The following is a 17,627-nucleotide window of genomic DNA, read 5'->3' as shown; positions in this document are numbered from 1 at the left end:
TACAGTACCTGAGATAAGATATAAAGGTGTGTGAGCAAAGCAGCAGATGTACACTGTGCATGACACACTTATGGACGTTAGTTAAAGGAGTAGGTCACCCAAAAAATGACTTATTTTCTATCATCAAATTATTGGCTTAGGAATGCCACAAAAACAAAAGTAAATCCATGAATTCAAGGCTTCATGGGGTGTGCAATTGATAGAAAATAAGTCATTTTTTGGGTGAACTCCTCCTTTAAGGTGCTAGAAAAAAACACTAAAAGACAAGGCAGTGCGTTGTACATGGGATTAAGGTGCAAAAATGTCAGTGCGTGTCGACTGCATAATCCACATAAAGTAGACTGACACTGGTATAATCCGCAAGTAGGTCCATGAGGAATAGCAAAGAAAAACAAGTCAAGTCACTTGTCGGTATAATCCACAGTATTATCATTAGAAAGTAAACTAATAGTATTGTATATGAACGATAACACGGCACAATAGGCTGCCCTACACTTTACTGTAGGCCAGGGGTCTTCAACAGGGGGTCCGGGCCCCTAGGGGGTCCTCAGAGTTACTACAGGGGGTCCGCCAAATCTTTGTGTGATAGGATTTTTTTTTTTACCTTAACCACTTGAACCCTAGCATCCCTTTTCTGAGGAGAACTTTAGCCAAAAATAGCCGATCTACAGGCTCACAACGCCTCGCGTTGTGAGCCTGTAGATCTGCTATTTTTGGCAAAGAGGTATAGGAGTAGAGGGAAAAAAGAGCAGACCAAGTATAAACAAAAAAAGTTGAATCTGAAACACAATTTCATACAATATAGAGGGGGTCCCTGCTTCATCTCTTTCTCAGCTAGGGGGTCCTTGGCCTGAAAACGTTGAAGACCCCTGCTGTAGGCCCATGCAACACAATTTTATACAATATATGAAGTAGGGGGGGTCCCTGTTCAGTCTCACCTTTCGCTTAGGTCAGTGGTTCTGAACCTTTAGAAGCCGCGACCCCCAAAAAAGAATCATATTTGAACTGGGGACCCCCCACCCTGACAAGCACTTGGAATGTAAGAGTTGAGGCATTACGTTTAGTTTGACTCGGTTCAACAGATAAATATGGTGAAAATAGCAGATTTACAACGCCTTGTGAGCTTGTAGATCTTATATTCTTATATTATTTGACAATTTGGCCATTGTTTGACCAGTTTTTATAGCATAGTTTGTTGATTACTTTTGATGAAGTAATGGCCCTTTTCATTTATTTACTTAAACACAAATAATTAGTTATTAAAAAGGTCTTAAAAGTCCTTAAATTGTCACTTCACTGTCATCTGGGGACCCCCCAAAATCAACTCACAAGTTGAGAACCACTGGCTTAGGGGTCCTTCCTTGGCCTGAAAAAACATTGAAGACCCCTGCTCTAGAGCAGTGTCTTCCAAACAATGTGTCGGACTCGGGACTCATGTTTTTTTTTTTTTTTTACCTACTATATTTGAATGCAAGGTTGCAATGTTAAATAGAACCTTTGTATGGTGAAAGTCTGGTATACCATAATAGATATAGCCTACCATATCACTATTCTGGGGGCGAAAGCATCAGAACAAGTGTTTAAGTTTTTAAGTTGCTTGATTCAGTATTTATACATTTTATATTCATTTTATCAGACACGCCCCCTTCCTATACAAACCCATTGTAACTTCAAACTCCATTTTAACCATGTTTATTGTATTTTATTTTTTCAATTTAAAAAAATAATAATATTTAAAATAAATGAAAAAAGTAATTGAAAAAACACGGCCCCCCTCGCGTATTAGGGGGGCAGGGTGAGTCACCAGTCAGTGTGTGCGTTTGTGCGTGCGTGTGTGTGCCCATTGAATTGAATTGAATTGTGTGTGTGTGTGTGTGTGTGTGTGTGTGTGTGTGTGTGTGTGTGTGTGTGTGTGTGTGTGTGTGTGTGTGTGTGTGTGTGTGTGTGTGTGTGTGTGTGTGTGTGTGTGTGTGTGTGTGTGTGTGTGTGTGTGTGTGTGTGTGTGTAGGTTATACTGGATTATACTGCTGTTCATGTATGATATAACTTTGCATGTAGCACCATCTACAGGTCATTATGTAACACTGCAGGGATATCACATAGTGTGTGGCTATGATGGTTTTATACGTTATAATGTATTATGCTGCTATTCTTCAGGGGTGTAAATGACACATTTTAACAGTGATACGATACGCATCATGATACATGGTTGACAATATGATACATGGACAATATTCATTAATTTATAGCTATACAATGATTTCAAATAGATACAGTCACTATTTAGCCAAACAATGATATATGGGTGAAATGTAGGCTATATGTGTATAGTGCAGGATGTGTCTTTTAAGGGAAAGGGAAACATTTATCATTATGGGTATAAATAAGGAAACAATGATTCACTGGCAAGTACACAAACAGACATTTTATTTGACTTAATATGGACAAACTCACATATTTTTTCCTCCCCAATTTATTTAGTCGTATGCCAATTATTTGGGAAGTGGTGCTGACAGATTCTGCTGTTAGCAGAATCTGTTTAGAGATTACACACATGTTAATGTGTACTCAGTGGTGTAACTAAGTACATGTACTCAAGTACTGTACTTAAGTACAATGTTGAGGTATTTTTTTTACGTTACTGGAGTATTTCCAATTTAAAGCCCGCGAGGCGATCGTAGATGTAGATCTGCTATTTTGGCTAAAGTTCTCCTCAGAAAAAGGGATGTTAGGGTTCAAGTGGTTAAGGTAAAAAAAAAAATCACATCACACAAAGTTTTGGCGGACCCCCTGTAGTAACTCTGAGGACCCCCTGTTGAAGATTCCTGCTATAGAGATTAAAAAAGGAAAAAGGTTTACTTCAGTCTTTGAATTTCATGTTACAGTTTAATCAGAATCAATATCCCTTATGTTCTCACTTACAAGTAAATCAACATTGCGTATAACAATATAAGAATAAAATAGAACACAGTATTAACGATATAAGCTGAGAAAGGAAAGATAATAACAGGTCTTATTTGGTGTATTTTAGACCCAGAGACTAAACAGCTCATATCTTTGCATTAGTAGCCCAAGACAAGTCAAACTATATTTTGTAACACATTTTAGTAGCCCAAGACAAGTCAAACTATATATTGTAACACATTTTATACACACAGAATACATCTTAAGCAACTGCACATTAAACCAGATATGTCATATAACTTTTACAATTTAAATGTTTGACAACCACCGAATACTAATCATCTCGCAGGCAATGGAAGGCACTTCACCCTGAATTTCTCAAATTGGCATCATGGTGGCACTATACCAGTCCACTTTACAGTTTGCCTATTAACTCCTGAATCGTATTTTTTCTTTTTTTTTTTCTCTCCCTGGATTCCTTGGATCATGACACAACCCCCATACACAAGGCCACGGCCATTTCCACTAACCTAGATATTACGATATTTAGGATTTATTTCTTCTTTTTTTTTTTTTTTTTTTACATCAAACTTTTTGGTATTACTGCTCCAAAACTCAGACAAATCACTACATATTATCCGTAACCCATTAAGACCTGGAACGCATCTGTGTCACTTTAGATGTCTTTGGCTATTCAAAAATCGTGAAAAAATATTTTTGACATTTTGTAGAATCGGTCTCAGGCCTTAATGGGTTAACTCCAAAAAACAACAACACTGGAACGATCAGTGTATTATTTTTTCTTCTTTCGTGCATGCATCATGGTGGCACTAAACCAGCCCACTTTAGATTTTGACCTATAACTCATGAACTATATACAATCACTCCTTGGATCATGACACAACTCACCATTTCCGCCAAACTAGATTTTCTACCATTTTAAATTTCTTCAAAACAGTTTGCTACTACTCCTCCAGACAGTATCTATGGAGGCATTCGATAAACATGCATCATGTACATTTTTCATATTACATTCGATTTGTCTATATTATTCTGGGAAAGGTTTGTACGATGGGCCTATTTTATAAAAGAAATAGTAAAATAATAATTAACTCATCATCCGATGACCCCCAATTTCAATCAGATATTTTTCACTTTAGACGCTCTCCACAGATCGACATTGCCGATATCCGACAACCAACTTTCAAGACTCTTCCCGCAAGAACCTCCAACTCCCACCAGAGTGAGCTTCCTTCAGCCAGAGTAACTAGAATCTAGATGTGAAATTAAATTAAGCTAGTTAAAAAAGAAAATAAAAACTGGGGCTTAGCAAAAAATGTAGTTGAAACCAACTAAAATCATGAAGAATAATGTTAGTCATATGCCGATTTTAGTTGGATGTTAAATCCGTCTTCTTTTTTTGCTGTGCCAGAATATTTTAACATGATGTTTTGTTAAAGGGTAGGGTAAGTGATTTTCTTTGGTTAAAATAAGTGTTAAATAGCTCTATATTCACATAGTACTCATTGCTATAGAGTGTTTGTTCAGTAAAAGGAGTCTCCTTGTCTCTCCAGCTCTTTATAAAACAGAAAATGTTGTGTCAGTTTCATTTCCAATTTTATCCAATCAGGATAGAGAACTCAATCAGGATATAGATTAAACAAGAGAAATTGGAAGTGATGACACCAAGAAATGAGCATGCAAAATTGGAACTGGAACACTATAAAAATTAAGCTTAAAAATGGGTACTTTCTCCTGATTGGCTGAGATTTTGACACCTACCGGAAAATGAATTTTCTGTTTATTAAAGAGCTGGGGAGACTCCTGTTACTGAACAAACACTCTATAGACGAATCCACAGACGCGCTGCCTGTAGGCGGACATTGCTGCGGTGTCACATCCGTGGAGCGTTGACACCGCAGCAATGGCTGCGTGCAGGGCAGCGCTCCGTGGATTCGTGTATAGCAATGATTACTATCAGAATATAGTGCTTTAAACCTTTTAACAAAATACTTTTTGTTTTAACCAAAAAAGAACACTTACCCTACCTTTAACTACTAATCTTCTGACCTTGACAACACTAACAACCTTGGTTCACATTTGAAAGGCACCTCCTGTTTATTTGCACCAATGATATTTTAAAGTTTGAACCCACTGAAAACTCTTTTGACATTTTGAGCATTTGTAGGGTTTCTCTCCACCGTGACATTTCTGGTAGCTATCGAGATGGCCTTTATGGCTGAACCTTTTCTGCTGGTAAGGGTAGTAGGAACGGGTATTCTCTGCCGTGTGAACTCTCTGGTGACTTTTGAGATGACTGTTCATGTTGAACCTCTTCTCACAGTGGTTACAATGGAAGGGTTTTTCTCCTGTATGAATGAACATGTGACTGCTGAGATGACTGCTCTGGCTGAACATTTTCCCACACTGGTCACAGCGGTAGGGTTTCTCTCCAGTGTGAGTTCGCAGGTGAACTGTGAGATCACCGCTTCTGCTGAACGTTTTCCCACACACGATACAGTGGTAGGGTTTCTCTCCTGTATGGAGTCTCTTGTGAACAGTGAGGGTACCAGATGTCCTGAAAGTACTCTCACACTCGTTACACTGGTAGGGTTTCTCCCCTGTATGTATTCTCTGGTGTAATAGGAGTCTTCCGTTTGTTAAGAAGTCTTTCCCACACGGCTCACAGTAGGTTGGCTTCTTCTCTGGTGTTTTGGCAGGAGAAACATCTTGGGTGGAGAAAGGGGGAGATAAAGAAATGGATAATTAAAAACATTGAATTACATTGAATTAACAGCCATCTCAAACTGCTTAATTTATCAAACTGATCTAGGTGTAGAGTCTGTTATGCACAAAAATCATTATTTAGTTATCAATCTTATGATCAATGGCTTCTGGAGAAACAAAGTTTCCTGCTTAAACTGCTTGAAATCAACAGATAACTCAATTGTTACATGGTACAGTACATAACGTACGAAAATCTGTAAGATCGAGAAAGAATTGCTTGTTTTTCGGCTCGCTCGGCGTGAGACGGAGCGAGCGGGGAGGCTTTGACGTCACCATGGTACTAAACGAGCGAGCCCTCCTGAAACGTGAGCTTAGCTTAGGCACTAAAATAAACGGCTTAACGGTCCGGTGGTAGCTCCGTCAGGCCCCCGGCCTTGAGTTAAACCCGCAACCCAGCCACCGGGGTCTTCCTCCAAAGTATTAGGCATGGGACGGTTAACGGTTTAAACAATATAATCTGTTTTGGACGAATTAGCAAAAAAATCTATACAACTCATAAATATTAGTGCTATCAAACAATTACAATTTTAATTACAATGTGTGATTTTGTGCAGTTAATCACTATGACTCAAACTTGAATACTGAACTGAAATGCAGTGAATTGTGTTATAGTCATATTAATGGAAAATAAGCACATCCAAATATATTATCATTTATTACTTTTCAGGTATCCAATAAATTATAAAACCATATCTATTTAAGTCATACTACTTTGTAGTATGACAAAGTAGGGTATTTAGTCACAAAAAAACTAAAAGGTTGAAATATTTAGATACAAGCTTCCGTCCCGACAGCGACAATATGAAAACTTCAGGTGGGTTTCATTTTAGCTTTTGAACAAAAGGCTTGGCTCTGAAACCGTTACGTAGCTGGTTAAAAAACGAATCTAGCTCCTTATGCGTTGAAGGAAGCATGAGCTCAGTTCGGGGCTCTCCCCAGGCTGGCAGAGGGAGAGTAGCGGCCAGGATTACAGCTTAGGCTCAACATATCACCTAGGCCCAAAATATTAATTTCCTATTAATACAGGGACCAATTTTGATTTGTGGAGCTGCTCAACACAGCATCAGAAGAGTTGTGTGGAGTCTCTATTAAGGCTAGAAGCTTCTAATGTCGGAATAAATGTCCACATCCTGCTTTCAGACTGTTGGAATACTAGCCAGTGTTTTATTCAACATGTATATTTTCAACTTGGGTAGATTAAATTGGGTTCCCTAATTAACGGTTCATATCATTTAAAATCCCTCTCAAATATGTCAAACTAAAATGCAGATTACTTAACTAGTCCTGAAATGACTATATAAGCAACATGTATAACATTGATCACATTTTGTGATGTACAATTGGCATAGAAGACATGAGTTATAGGATGTAGGATAGGCTCACTTGGGATTCTCTAACACAAAGTGAGATGGTCAAAAGGGTATTTCACAAAGCCGGATTACGATGTTAACATAATTGTGAAAAATATGTATCTTGGTGATACTGACATGAATATGTAAAACAAAAAATGAAAAACTTTAATATCCAAATGACTCGTATGTAAAACTAAATATGAAAAACGTTAATATCATGTTTACAAATATGATTGTCATATAATGTTGGCTATAATCATTTTGTTGATTTTTTTACCCTCAAGTTATACAGCTAACTCTATGTACATAGAGTCTTCGTCCTACTCCTCCCACCCAACACTCCCTCTACTGAAACATTTATAAAGTGATAGCCCTACAACAAAAAAGAATAAAATCACAGACAGACAGACACTTACCACGGTCCTCTTCAGGGTCCTCTTCAGGGTCCTCTTCAGGGTCCTCTTCAGGGTCCATCTTCACCTTCAGACTAGACTCCACAGACTCCACGACAGACTCCGCCACAGAGTCCTCCACAGACTCCGCCACGGAGTCCTCCACAGAGTCCACCACAGAGTCCGCCACAGCTTCAACCACAGCCTCATCTGGAATAGAAAAACATCATGGGTTGGGTTGTAAAACGAATGGTTGAATATAAAACAGAGGGAACAAATCAAGTTTGTTTGTATAGCACATTTAACGCATTAAGACCTGAGGCTGATTCTACAAATGCCTTCCAAATCAGCAGTTCTCACAGTTTCAAGATTTTTCAAAAATAGCAGATATACAAGCTCTTAGCGCAGCACAAAGTGACGCGCTGTGAGCTTGTATATCTGCAACAAGAACAGTCAATAACAAGAACAGTCAATAATAACTCAGTTGTAAAAACTAAAGCAACATCATCAGACAACGTATCAAACAGAGACCATAGATCAGAGTCCTGCACAGGTCCAATTTTGACAACCAGCGCCACCCCGCCCGTCAATAATGGGCAACTGGCGGGCAGGGGGGCCACATGCAGCCCCCACCGTCACTTAATGCGGCCCGCAGGTTAATATCGGAATACTGATATATTATTGATTTCAGCTGTTCACATTGCAAATATGCAAACATGAGACGCTTTAATTACTTCTATATAAGTAGCTTAATGACTAGTATTAAAATTCTATTGTCTTTTTTATGTCCAATGTATTTGTATTCAAGTTCATAAAGTTAACATAAGTATAACTAAATGCATTTGAAACTAAATCACATTTTTACTTTTCAGGATTCCAATTCATTAAAAAAAAAAGAATCAGGATTCCAATTGGAAAATAGCAAAAATAGCAGATGTCTGCCCGACAGTATATGCAATGTGGCCCTCTGGAGTGAGTGTGGAAATATAGTGGCCCTCTCCATCCTCAAAGTTGCCCACCCCTGGTTTAGACACTCAACCGGCTAGGTCTTACCCAGCGTGGCGCATGAAGCACCCGGTCCGGAAGTACCCCTACTTCCTTGATTGGCTCCAACTTTGTAGCCAATAGAGCAGAGCGCAGTAGTGTTTCAAACGATAGAAGCATGTGCAGTAGCGTTCTAAATGCGGAAGTCTTGTAATACCAGATTCTATGGCTTCAATAATCCTCTGCGGTCCTGGGGGCTTGATTAGAACTTATGTCAAGGGTTCTCAAACTTTTCAGGGCGCGACCTCCCCAAAATAATTAGATTTGAACTGGGGACCCCCCACCCTGACTTGCACTTGAAATTGTAGGCATTACATTTAGTTCGACTCGGTTCCGCAAATAAATATTGTGAAAATAGCCAATCTACAATCTCACAATGTGGTGTGTCGCATCGCGATGAAGTATTATTTTAAATAAATAAATATGGACAGACAAAGTTTCTGCCCAACAGTAAATATTTCTGCCTTCTGTAGTGTCATTAATCTATTGCCATATTTAATCATGCATGGACTGTATATGTGATCTGACTGGGCCTTCTGTTTATTTGACTTTTCTTCTCTATAACATCTAATTTGACCTGTAACTGCAAATGTTACAGGCAAAAACGTTAAACACAAAAAAGGACAATCTCAGCTACTCTTTAGTTCCCTCTAATCATATGATGTGACAATAAAGTTGCACCAGGGTTCATATCCTTGTATTCCCCCATAGAAGGATCATACAACTATGAACGGTTGATTATGGAAGTTCCTCCTACATCTTGATACCACTGATGCCGATAATGTATCTGTAACCCAGGTCACTAATGAGTATAATGTAATTAGTGTAAGATGGGGGAAAAGCTTGTATTAACATGGTTGAAGATCTTGCAGTGCAACTGGTAGCTAAGGAATGGTCTCTGTGTTAAAGGTAACAGAGGCTACGCATTAGTCACATGCAGTCCTATCTAATGCTTACTAAGTCATACTACAGTGTCAACACAAACATAGCAAGAATAGCCGATCTACAAGCTCACTTTTGCTTTTTTTTTGGGAAAGTTTAAGTGGGTCTGTTGGTTTTATAAACATTTAACCAATGAAAAGTATTAAGAGCTTGTGAATAAATTATAACTACAATGGATCCATTGAAACATGTTTTATTTTTTGGACATCCAAGGTTTCCACTAGAGGTGCTGCGATCAAGGTTTTTGCGATCCGATTCCGATCCCGATCAGGCAGCATTAAAACAGATCCAATCCGATTAATTCCGATCTGGCACATAATAGTCTCTATACCATTGGTTTTCAAAGTGGGGTCCGGGGACCCCCAGGGGTACTTGAGGGGGTTCCAGGGGGTCCCCAGCTAAATGATGGATAGGAACCAAATGGACCCTTATGGGTCTGTAACTCTGAAAGCGTACAAATGGAACCAAATGGACCCGTGCTAGAGCCGTAAAAATCTTCTCTTATGGGGGTCCCTGGCTTATCTTTTCAAATGGGGGTCCGCGGGCTAATAAGTGTAAATTTTGGGGTCCTTGACATGAAAAAGCTTGAGAACCACTGCTCTATACTGTCCATCTAATGTTGACAACAAAAACACCCTCCCCATTGTCCCAATGCCGGTTATGGTTGGCAGTGACAGGGACTATACAGTACATAATATTGTCTCTGTCGGGTGGAAACCTCATAGAGCTTGTAGATCTACTTTTGATGCTTTTGTGTGACGCTGTAGGATGATACACCACTGCAAGAGAGAGACTCGCCGCTCGCGTCGCAAAAGCCAGTGTTGTTCATTCAGCCAAAATCATTTGTGTTTCAAATCGTATTGTTTGATCGGCTGGTGATATAACTTAACAGTCACAAGGTATTTATAAACATACTTGTGTGGATGACGGTGACAGAGAATTGTAATGTTTGTGTTACATACATTTTTGGTTATAAAGTTAAAGCCCTCTGCTTCAATTTTAGTGTTCCAGTTAAAATTTTGTCTGCTTATCATCATTATTATTACTATTTTATTATTTTCCCCCCGTCATTTGTTTTTCCCCATTGTCCCCAGTAACACACTCACCCAACACAAAGTCCTGTAAATGCTGTGGTGTCCGTCTCTTTCTCTTCCCCCGTCCTGGGCGCCCTGGACCAACGGTCCTGCCTGCTGAGGCGGGAAAACGCATCTTCACCTGCAGGCTGGACTCCACATACCGGTCTGGAATGAAGGAATATAATAAGACTTTAATAATACAGACTTTGATTCGACATGGGTTGTAGATGAAAGTTGAGTGTAAAATATAAGACTCCCGATAGGCTCTATTCACAGCAGCCATATTATGAAGACATTCACAGGTGTTACCAATGATACTAATGAAGGCTCTGTTCCATTCTGGTCAAACAGAGTCAGGGTGCTGATGTTGTGCATGTTGGCTCACTGGAAACACTCTGCTACACCAGTGGGTCTAAAGTTGGGGTCCAGGGACCCTCATGGGCTTCCAAATGGCCCCTTACGGGTGTGTAACTCTGAGAGTGTACAAATGGAACCAAATGGACCCGTAAGGGTCCATTTGGTTCCATTTGTACACTCTCAGAGTTATGGGGGTCGTGGAAACTACTGTGCTACACTAAATGGAACAGAGCCTTCATTAGTAGCATTGGTAACACCTGTGAAGGAAGTGATAATATGGCTGCTGTGCATAGAGCCTATTGGCGAGGTGCTGAGCGTTTATTTGGCGCTCGTGCGTTCACAATGTGGCATTTCCATGTGCTTGCTGAGAGCTGACAACTCAGGCGTTTGGAAGCACTTTTAGAGCGCCATAGCATTTTCAGCCGGGATTTTCTTTTCTCAGCCATTTAAAAAGCAACACTAGCCTAACATTAACGTTTATTTATGTAGTGTATGTTTTGTTTATTGATTCTCTATGTGGCATAATTCAGGATAATTGAAGTAGTAAGTACAAAAGAGTGGTGTTGGCCACAGCAATAATGCCACGTAATAATAATAATACATTTTATTTGTATTGCACTTTATATTTGAACAAACCTCAAAGTGCTACAAATGCTTTATTTAAAAGGAAAGTCTTTAGTCCTCTCTTAAAAGCATCGACAGACTGTGGAACCCTCAAACTGACAACCAATCTGAGGACTTTTAAGCAGAAAACTAAATCATGTCTATTAGAAAAGGTTCCCCTATAGAGGGTCTTTAGACTAGGAAAGAATAAGGTAGCACTTGTTTGTATATGTGTACTGTGTATGTTACTTGTGTTCTTGTATTGTATTGTTTGTATGTATGTACTGTGTATGTTACGAATGTTTTTTTCATTGTTGCATAACGTGTAATGTGTACTGTGGCTGTACTGTGGATGTTACTTGTGTCTTTGTAGTGTGACGTTAGTTACATGTTTTGTACTGTATTGTATTTTAACGTTTTGACTGTTAATTGTAAGAGGACCTCAACGGAAATAAGTCTCAGGACTTTCTTGTGTAATCCTCTAACTGCGGTGACCATGTGGTTTTGGCTTTTCAAATAAATCAAAGCTGGTCCGGGAGTGAGTTCTACTGTAGAGGGGCAGCTGAGCAGAAGGCTCGGTCGCCCATGGTGCGGAGCTTGGTGGGGGGAACTTGGAGGCGGTGTTGGCTGCAAGTGGAGGTCTGTGGCTCGAGCAGTTCCTTGAGGTAAGGGGGGGCATTACCGTGGGTGCATTGGTGGGTTAACAGGGCGATATATTGCGCTGTTGGGCCACCATACTGTACTGCAAGTGCAATTCCCTCACTGTGACAGCCCTAGGGCTGGGCTAGTCTTTTGTCGGCAGATGAATCAGAGATCTCCAACTACAACTAAGTCTGGTGGCATTTAAATTCAATATAGGGGCTTGAACTGGATGGAAACAATTTAGAGAAAAGTAACACTATTGCAGTTCCAATGCAAAGACTTCACTCCCCGTTGACAGGTGCCGCCCGAGCCCATAGGAGTACGTATAGTGACAAGTATCACCCTGCCCGCCCAGGTTCCCTACCGCGAACACGGGCAAATTGTGTTCTTATAGATGCTCGACAAAGTCTGGATGCACCGGAATGCATTCGAACCCCCAGACTCTGTGGTGGGGAGGTGCTTTAAAAAAGAAACTAAAAAAACACTGTTTCTGTGAAAAATAGCAGCATTAATGGTGCAAATCCTGCACCGCTGCAGCCAGAACAAAAGGCTCTCAGCAAAACTCCACTGAATGAATAACGTAAAAAGAAAAAGAAAAGGGGACCGGAGCAGTTTTACACCAGTTGGGTGCGCACCAACCTAAAATGCCACGTGGAAACTAAGCAATGACAGTTTAGAGCAGTAGTTTTCACGCTCGTTTCTGTGCCAAGGACCCCCGAATTGATATATTTGGCCGCTATACTTATCTGAAAATGTTTTGTGCCAGGGACCCCCAGAGAGAAGATTTGTGTTCAAAAATTCTAAATTTGTCAAACTTTTTCAAACACTTGAACACTTAAAAATAGCAGATGTACAAGCTTGCAGGCACAAAGTGTTGTACTGTGAGCTTGTATTATCTGCTATTGTGAATCCCTGTTATGTTATGCTACTTTTCCTTTTGTTCTGCATTTGCATGAAATAATTGCTTTTGGAAGTGGCAAAAATATACTAAAAGCACAATAAACAATAAATATTAGTTTTGAGAGTTATATTTTTTTATAACCATAGAACCATGATATTATCAGGATGTTTTGTCCGTAACACTATAGTTAGAAGTTGATAAGATGAGAGAACAGACACGACAGAATAAAAGAAAGAGCACATGAAACTTACTGAGGTCCTGGACCTGGTAGTTCTCAGTTTCTGGTTTAACAGAAGAACCCAGGCTGGACCCCACATACTGGTCTGGAACAGAAGGAAGGAGGAATTTGATGTGACATGGGTTGTGGATGAAGGTTGAATGTAAAACAGAGGAACAGAGGAAAAACTTGAATCAAGGTTTGATTGGTTCTCGCCACAGACCCAATGCGCTCCCCAAGTCTCACCCCTGACCTCCGGTCTTCCAGGGGGCAAGACAAAAAGCACAATAAACAATGCAACACCATATATAGTAGATATTGTACCTTCTGCTTGTAGCAAAGCATATTTGATATTTATTTCACCAGATATGACCTCATTATCATGATATTCTGGCCATGATACTGCTATAGTGAGAAGTAGAAGAATAACAGATCAAGAAAAAAAAAGTGAGCGAGAACATAAAACTTACCTATGTCCAGATGATCTTCAGGTTCCTGTTTAATATAAACAGTCCTGTCCGACTCTGGAGAATTCATCTCCTGCAGGCTGGAGTCCACAGACTGGTCTGGAATGAAGGAATAGAACAAGGACTTTGATGTGACGGGTTGTATGTAGATGAAGGTTGAATGTAAAACAGGGAACAGAGAAGTGTTTTTTCAAAAACTGCATAGAGACCCTAAATACAGGAAAAGTTTCAAGGGATCAGAGTGTAAAAATGTTAAATGGCGTGCCAGTGCAAACCTCTAATTTGGTGTAGTATTCCTTTAAACTGGACTGACCTCACTGCAAGTGTCACCAGGGCTGTCACGATTATAACATTTTACTTGACGATTAATTGTCATATAAATAATTGCGATTAACGATTTAATTGTGTGGCTTTTAGGCCAAAAAGTTGCACGAGGCAGATATGACATAAACTACAAAGAAATGACTGACAATGACCGACACCAATAATCAAAATAAAAAAATGTAATATGGCCAAAATGCGCCATATTTAATATTTATACAAAAATGTGTTACATAATTGTGGAAATTGCCAATCTACAAGCTCACAACGCGTCACATGGTCGGTTATTAATGCCAGTTTCAATATATTTTCAGTTAACTGCCCAGCCAAAGAGATCCAAACAGTGCACACATGGAAATGCAATTGGGACAGTTATTAACCCTTTTCACAACCATAAAATGGTGCAGTGGAAAAGGGTCTAAAGAAAGAGAGCAGGAATCTTGCCAATGTCCAGGTCGGCTTCAGGTTCCGGTTTAGCTGGTGCTGGAGAACTCCTCTCCACCTGCAGGCTGGACTCCACAGACTGGTCTGGAATGAAGGAAGAGAATAAGAACGTTCATGTGACATTATCGACACTTTGTAAACGTGACCTCTGGCCCCGTACTTGGTCTGCTCTTTTCCCCCCTCAATACCAAATCTCTTTGAAAATAGCCAACCTACAAGCTTGCAGATCTGCTCTTTTTGCTAGAATAGGGATTCTGAAGGACAGGGGTCTTCAACGTTTTCAGCCCAAGGACCCCTTGGCTGAGAGCGAGATAAAGCAGGGAACCCCAATATATATTGCAGCGAATATTTATTTTTTCATAGATTTCATAGGCAGCTTCATAGACTTGTTTCACAGCACTATCATGTTGGATTCATGTTAATGTGTGTTTCCAGACATGTAACCATGCACTTAAACAATATGTAGTATCTGACTTTTCACTCTGTACTTAGCCTGCTCTTTCCCCCCCTGTACTAAACCACTTTGCCGAAAATAGCAGATCTACAAGCACACAACGCCTCGCAGCGCGAGGTGTTGTCTGTAGTAACTCTGAGGACCCCCTAGGGGTCCCGGACCCCTGTTGAAGACCTCTGCTGTAGGATCCTTGTAGTAACTCTGAGGACTCCATAGGGTTCCGGACCCGCTGTTGAAGACCCAAGTTGTAGATGAAGATTTAATATAAAACAGAGTACAACTAGATGTGTTTTATTTGTTGCGCAATGCGACGCGTTGTGAACAATACGACGCGTTGTGAGCTTGTAGATTGGCTATTTAAACATTGTAGTACTTATACTTTTGGTACTTTTAAGTATATTTTCATGCCACTACTTTTGTAGTCTTTATACTCAAGTAACAGTTTGAACACATGCCTTTTACTTGTAACAGAGTATTTTTATGTTGTGGTATTGCTACTTTTACTTAAGTAAAATATCTGAGTACTTCTTCCACCCCTGCCTATTCCATTGCTGACGTCATAACTTGGCCCCCCAACTGTGACCCCCCCCTCCCCCACACTCTCCTAATGTAGCTCTCACAACAGTGTTGCCATGTCGACTTATCATAAGCGACTTTGGGCTTCCTTTTCTGTTAAGTTGCTTGTAAAGACTGGTAGTTGCGGTTTGCGTTTTTTTTAGGCTGGTTTCTAACGTGTACTTGCTTATTTAGGCTTGTTTCCAAATGTTTTTAATCATTTTTTAAACCAGTGGTTCTCAAAATATAATGTTTTGAGCCCAGGGAGCATTTGTGTCACAAATCTTTCAAAAAGATTCCACATTTCATTGCAAGAGTTTTTGAAAATGGCAGATCTACAAGCTCACAACGAGTCACGACGCATATAGGTATTAAGTGCTCATGTGGCCCAAGTTGCTTCTTTGAGCTTGTTTTCCTAGACCTGGTTGCTTATTTCTGTCACAAAATATGGCAACACTAACTCTAATCTATGACATCCCCTCCCCCCCGTTGTAGCCCTCAGAGCCACATCCACAGGTGGGGGCGAAACATGGTCTATTTCACCTATTTCCTAACGTCGTATCACAAATATAAAGGTAGTCCAGAATCCATATGTATTTCTTTAGTGAATGCGGAGCGGTTAAAATTGATATCCGTCGTGAAACAACGTTTGAAGTCGTGTTTTTTGTTGACCGCCCGTGTCGAGGTTCAACCTAGCCCCTACGGAACCTCTCCCTCCGCTGTAGAGCTCCGAGATGAGGTTCCTCGTTTCCCTCTGCCGTTTGAGCAGGACATTGTCGCACATTTTCCACTTTACATGTTTCTTACCCCTTTCTGCACATCGTATCCAAAAAGTAAAGCTTTTCCGCCATTCTCTCAGATGTTTTCAGTTCTAGCGGACGATAAAAGCTATCCAACGAGTTGAAGAAAGTATTTAATTTGCCTCGGTCCTCAGCCGGTTCCATAATGTGTTGCATTAGAAGATGCAATTCAACATTTGACCAGTAGGGGAATCAGTAATGTTATCTCTACGGGCGCAACTCTTGCGCAATGTCTTAAAAAAACATGTAACCGGATGAGGACCGAGGCAAATTAAATACTTTCTTCAACTCGTTGGATAGCTTTTATTGTGCGCTAGAAATTAAAACATCTGAGAGAATGTCGGAAAAGCTTTACTTTTTGGATACGATGTGCAGAAAGGGGTAAGAAACATGTAAAGTGGAAAATGTGCGACAATGTCCTGCTCAAACGGCAGAGGGAGACGAGGAACCTCATCTCGGAGCTATACAGCGGAGGGAGAGGTTCCGTCGGAGCTAGTTCCCGACCGTTCAGCAGCAAATAAGGAAGGCGCGTCCTCGTTGAAATTCGATACAAGTCGTCGAAAAATAACGTGATTTAAACGGGGTTTTCGTAGTTTGATTTAAACACCCTGTTACTAAAACACCAGTGGTGAAAACAATTATTTGAAAACTTTTAGTAGCTAGTTACTTTGTAGGTTTTGACCTCATTTATACAGTCTATGGTTTTGACTATTATTACAAAACATAGCCGATCTACAAGCTCACGACGCGTGTAGATCAGCTATTTTCAAACCATGTTTATACGTCTGGAAACTTGTGACATTCTGCAAAATGAGTACTCACTCTCAGTACTCAAGTATATTTTAATGCGAATATTTGTGTACTTTTTACTCGAGTACAAAATGTGAGTACTTCTTCCAATTCCACCACTGGATGGGAATGCTGTGGGACCGAGTCAGTGTTGCCATATTTAGTTGAGAGAAATAAGCAAAACCAGGTCTAGGAAAACAAGCCAAAAAAAACAACAACTAGGCCACATGAGCACTTTAAACGGTAACCTATAGGCTATTTGAAAATAGCCGATCTACAAGCTCACAATGCGTTGCATTGTAGATCTGCCATTTACAAAAACTAATGTGGAATATTTGGAATATTTTTTTTAAAACATTCTACAACACAAATGCTCCCAGCTCCCCTGGCACAAAACATTCATGATATTTATTGATTGACACTGTTTTTAAAATAAAATAAAAATGGAACCACAGCCTAAAATAAGCAACTATCAATTTTTACAAGCAACTTTACAGAAAAAGAAGCCCACCTCTTTGTTTATTCTTTTTTGTTAAATTTAAGTTATCCCTATTTAAAACTAATTTCTGACAACAGTGTG

The 17,627-nt window shown here is 39.9% G+C and overlaps 1 protein-coding gene across 1 annotated transcript; it reads right to left on the bottom strand.

Annotated features, from left to right (window-relative positions):
- Nucleotides 1-4,862: 4,862 nt before the first annotated feature.
- Nucleotides 4,863-13,820, bottom strand: LOC311041089 (uncharacterized protein). The gene is made up of 5 exons (XM_084051549.1): nucleotides 13,688-13,820; nucleotides 13,252-13,323; nucleotides 10,528-10,662; nucleotides 7,460-7,645; nucleotides 4,863-5,633 (listed from the first exon to the last, which is right to left on the bottom strand). The coding sequence occupies exons 1-5, from the start codon at nucleotides 13,752-13,754 to the stop codon at nucleotides 5,023-5,025; spliced, it is 1,071 nt and encodes a 356-aa protein (XP_083907675.1). The 5' UTR covers nucleotides 13,755-13,820; the 3' UTR covers nucleotides 4,863-5,022.
- Nucleotides 13,821-17,627: the final 3,807 nt, after the last annotated feature.

This window comes from Gymnoscopelus microlampas, assembly GCF_963454915.1.
Source record: "Gymnoscopelus microlampas genome assembly, chromosome: 24".
NCBI classification, from domain to species: Eukaryota; Metazoa; Chordata; class Actinopteri; order Myctophiformes; family Myctophidae; genus Gymnoscopelus; species Gymnoscopelus microlampas.
This window is presented reverse-complemented; position numbering and strand designations above follow the sequence as displayed.

Coding starts and splice junctions, on each gene's coding strand:
- LOC311041089 (XM_084051549.1), bottom strand. CDS start 13,754: ATGAATTCTCCAGAGTCGGACAGGACTGTTTATATTAAACAGGAACCT. Junction 13,324..13,687: donor TGAAGATCATCTGGACATAG/GTAAGTTTTATG, acceptor CTTCTGTTCCAG/ACCAGTATGTGGGGTCCAGC. Junction 10,663..13,251: donor CTACCAGGTCCAGGACCTCA/GTAAGTTTCATG, acceptor CCTTCATTCCAG/ACCGGTATGTGGAGTCCAGC.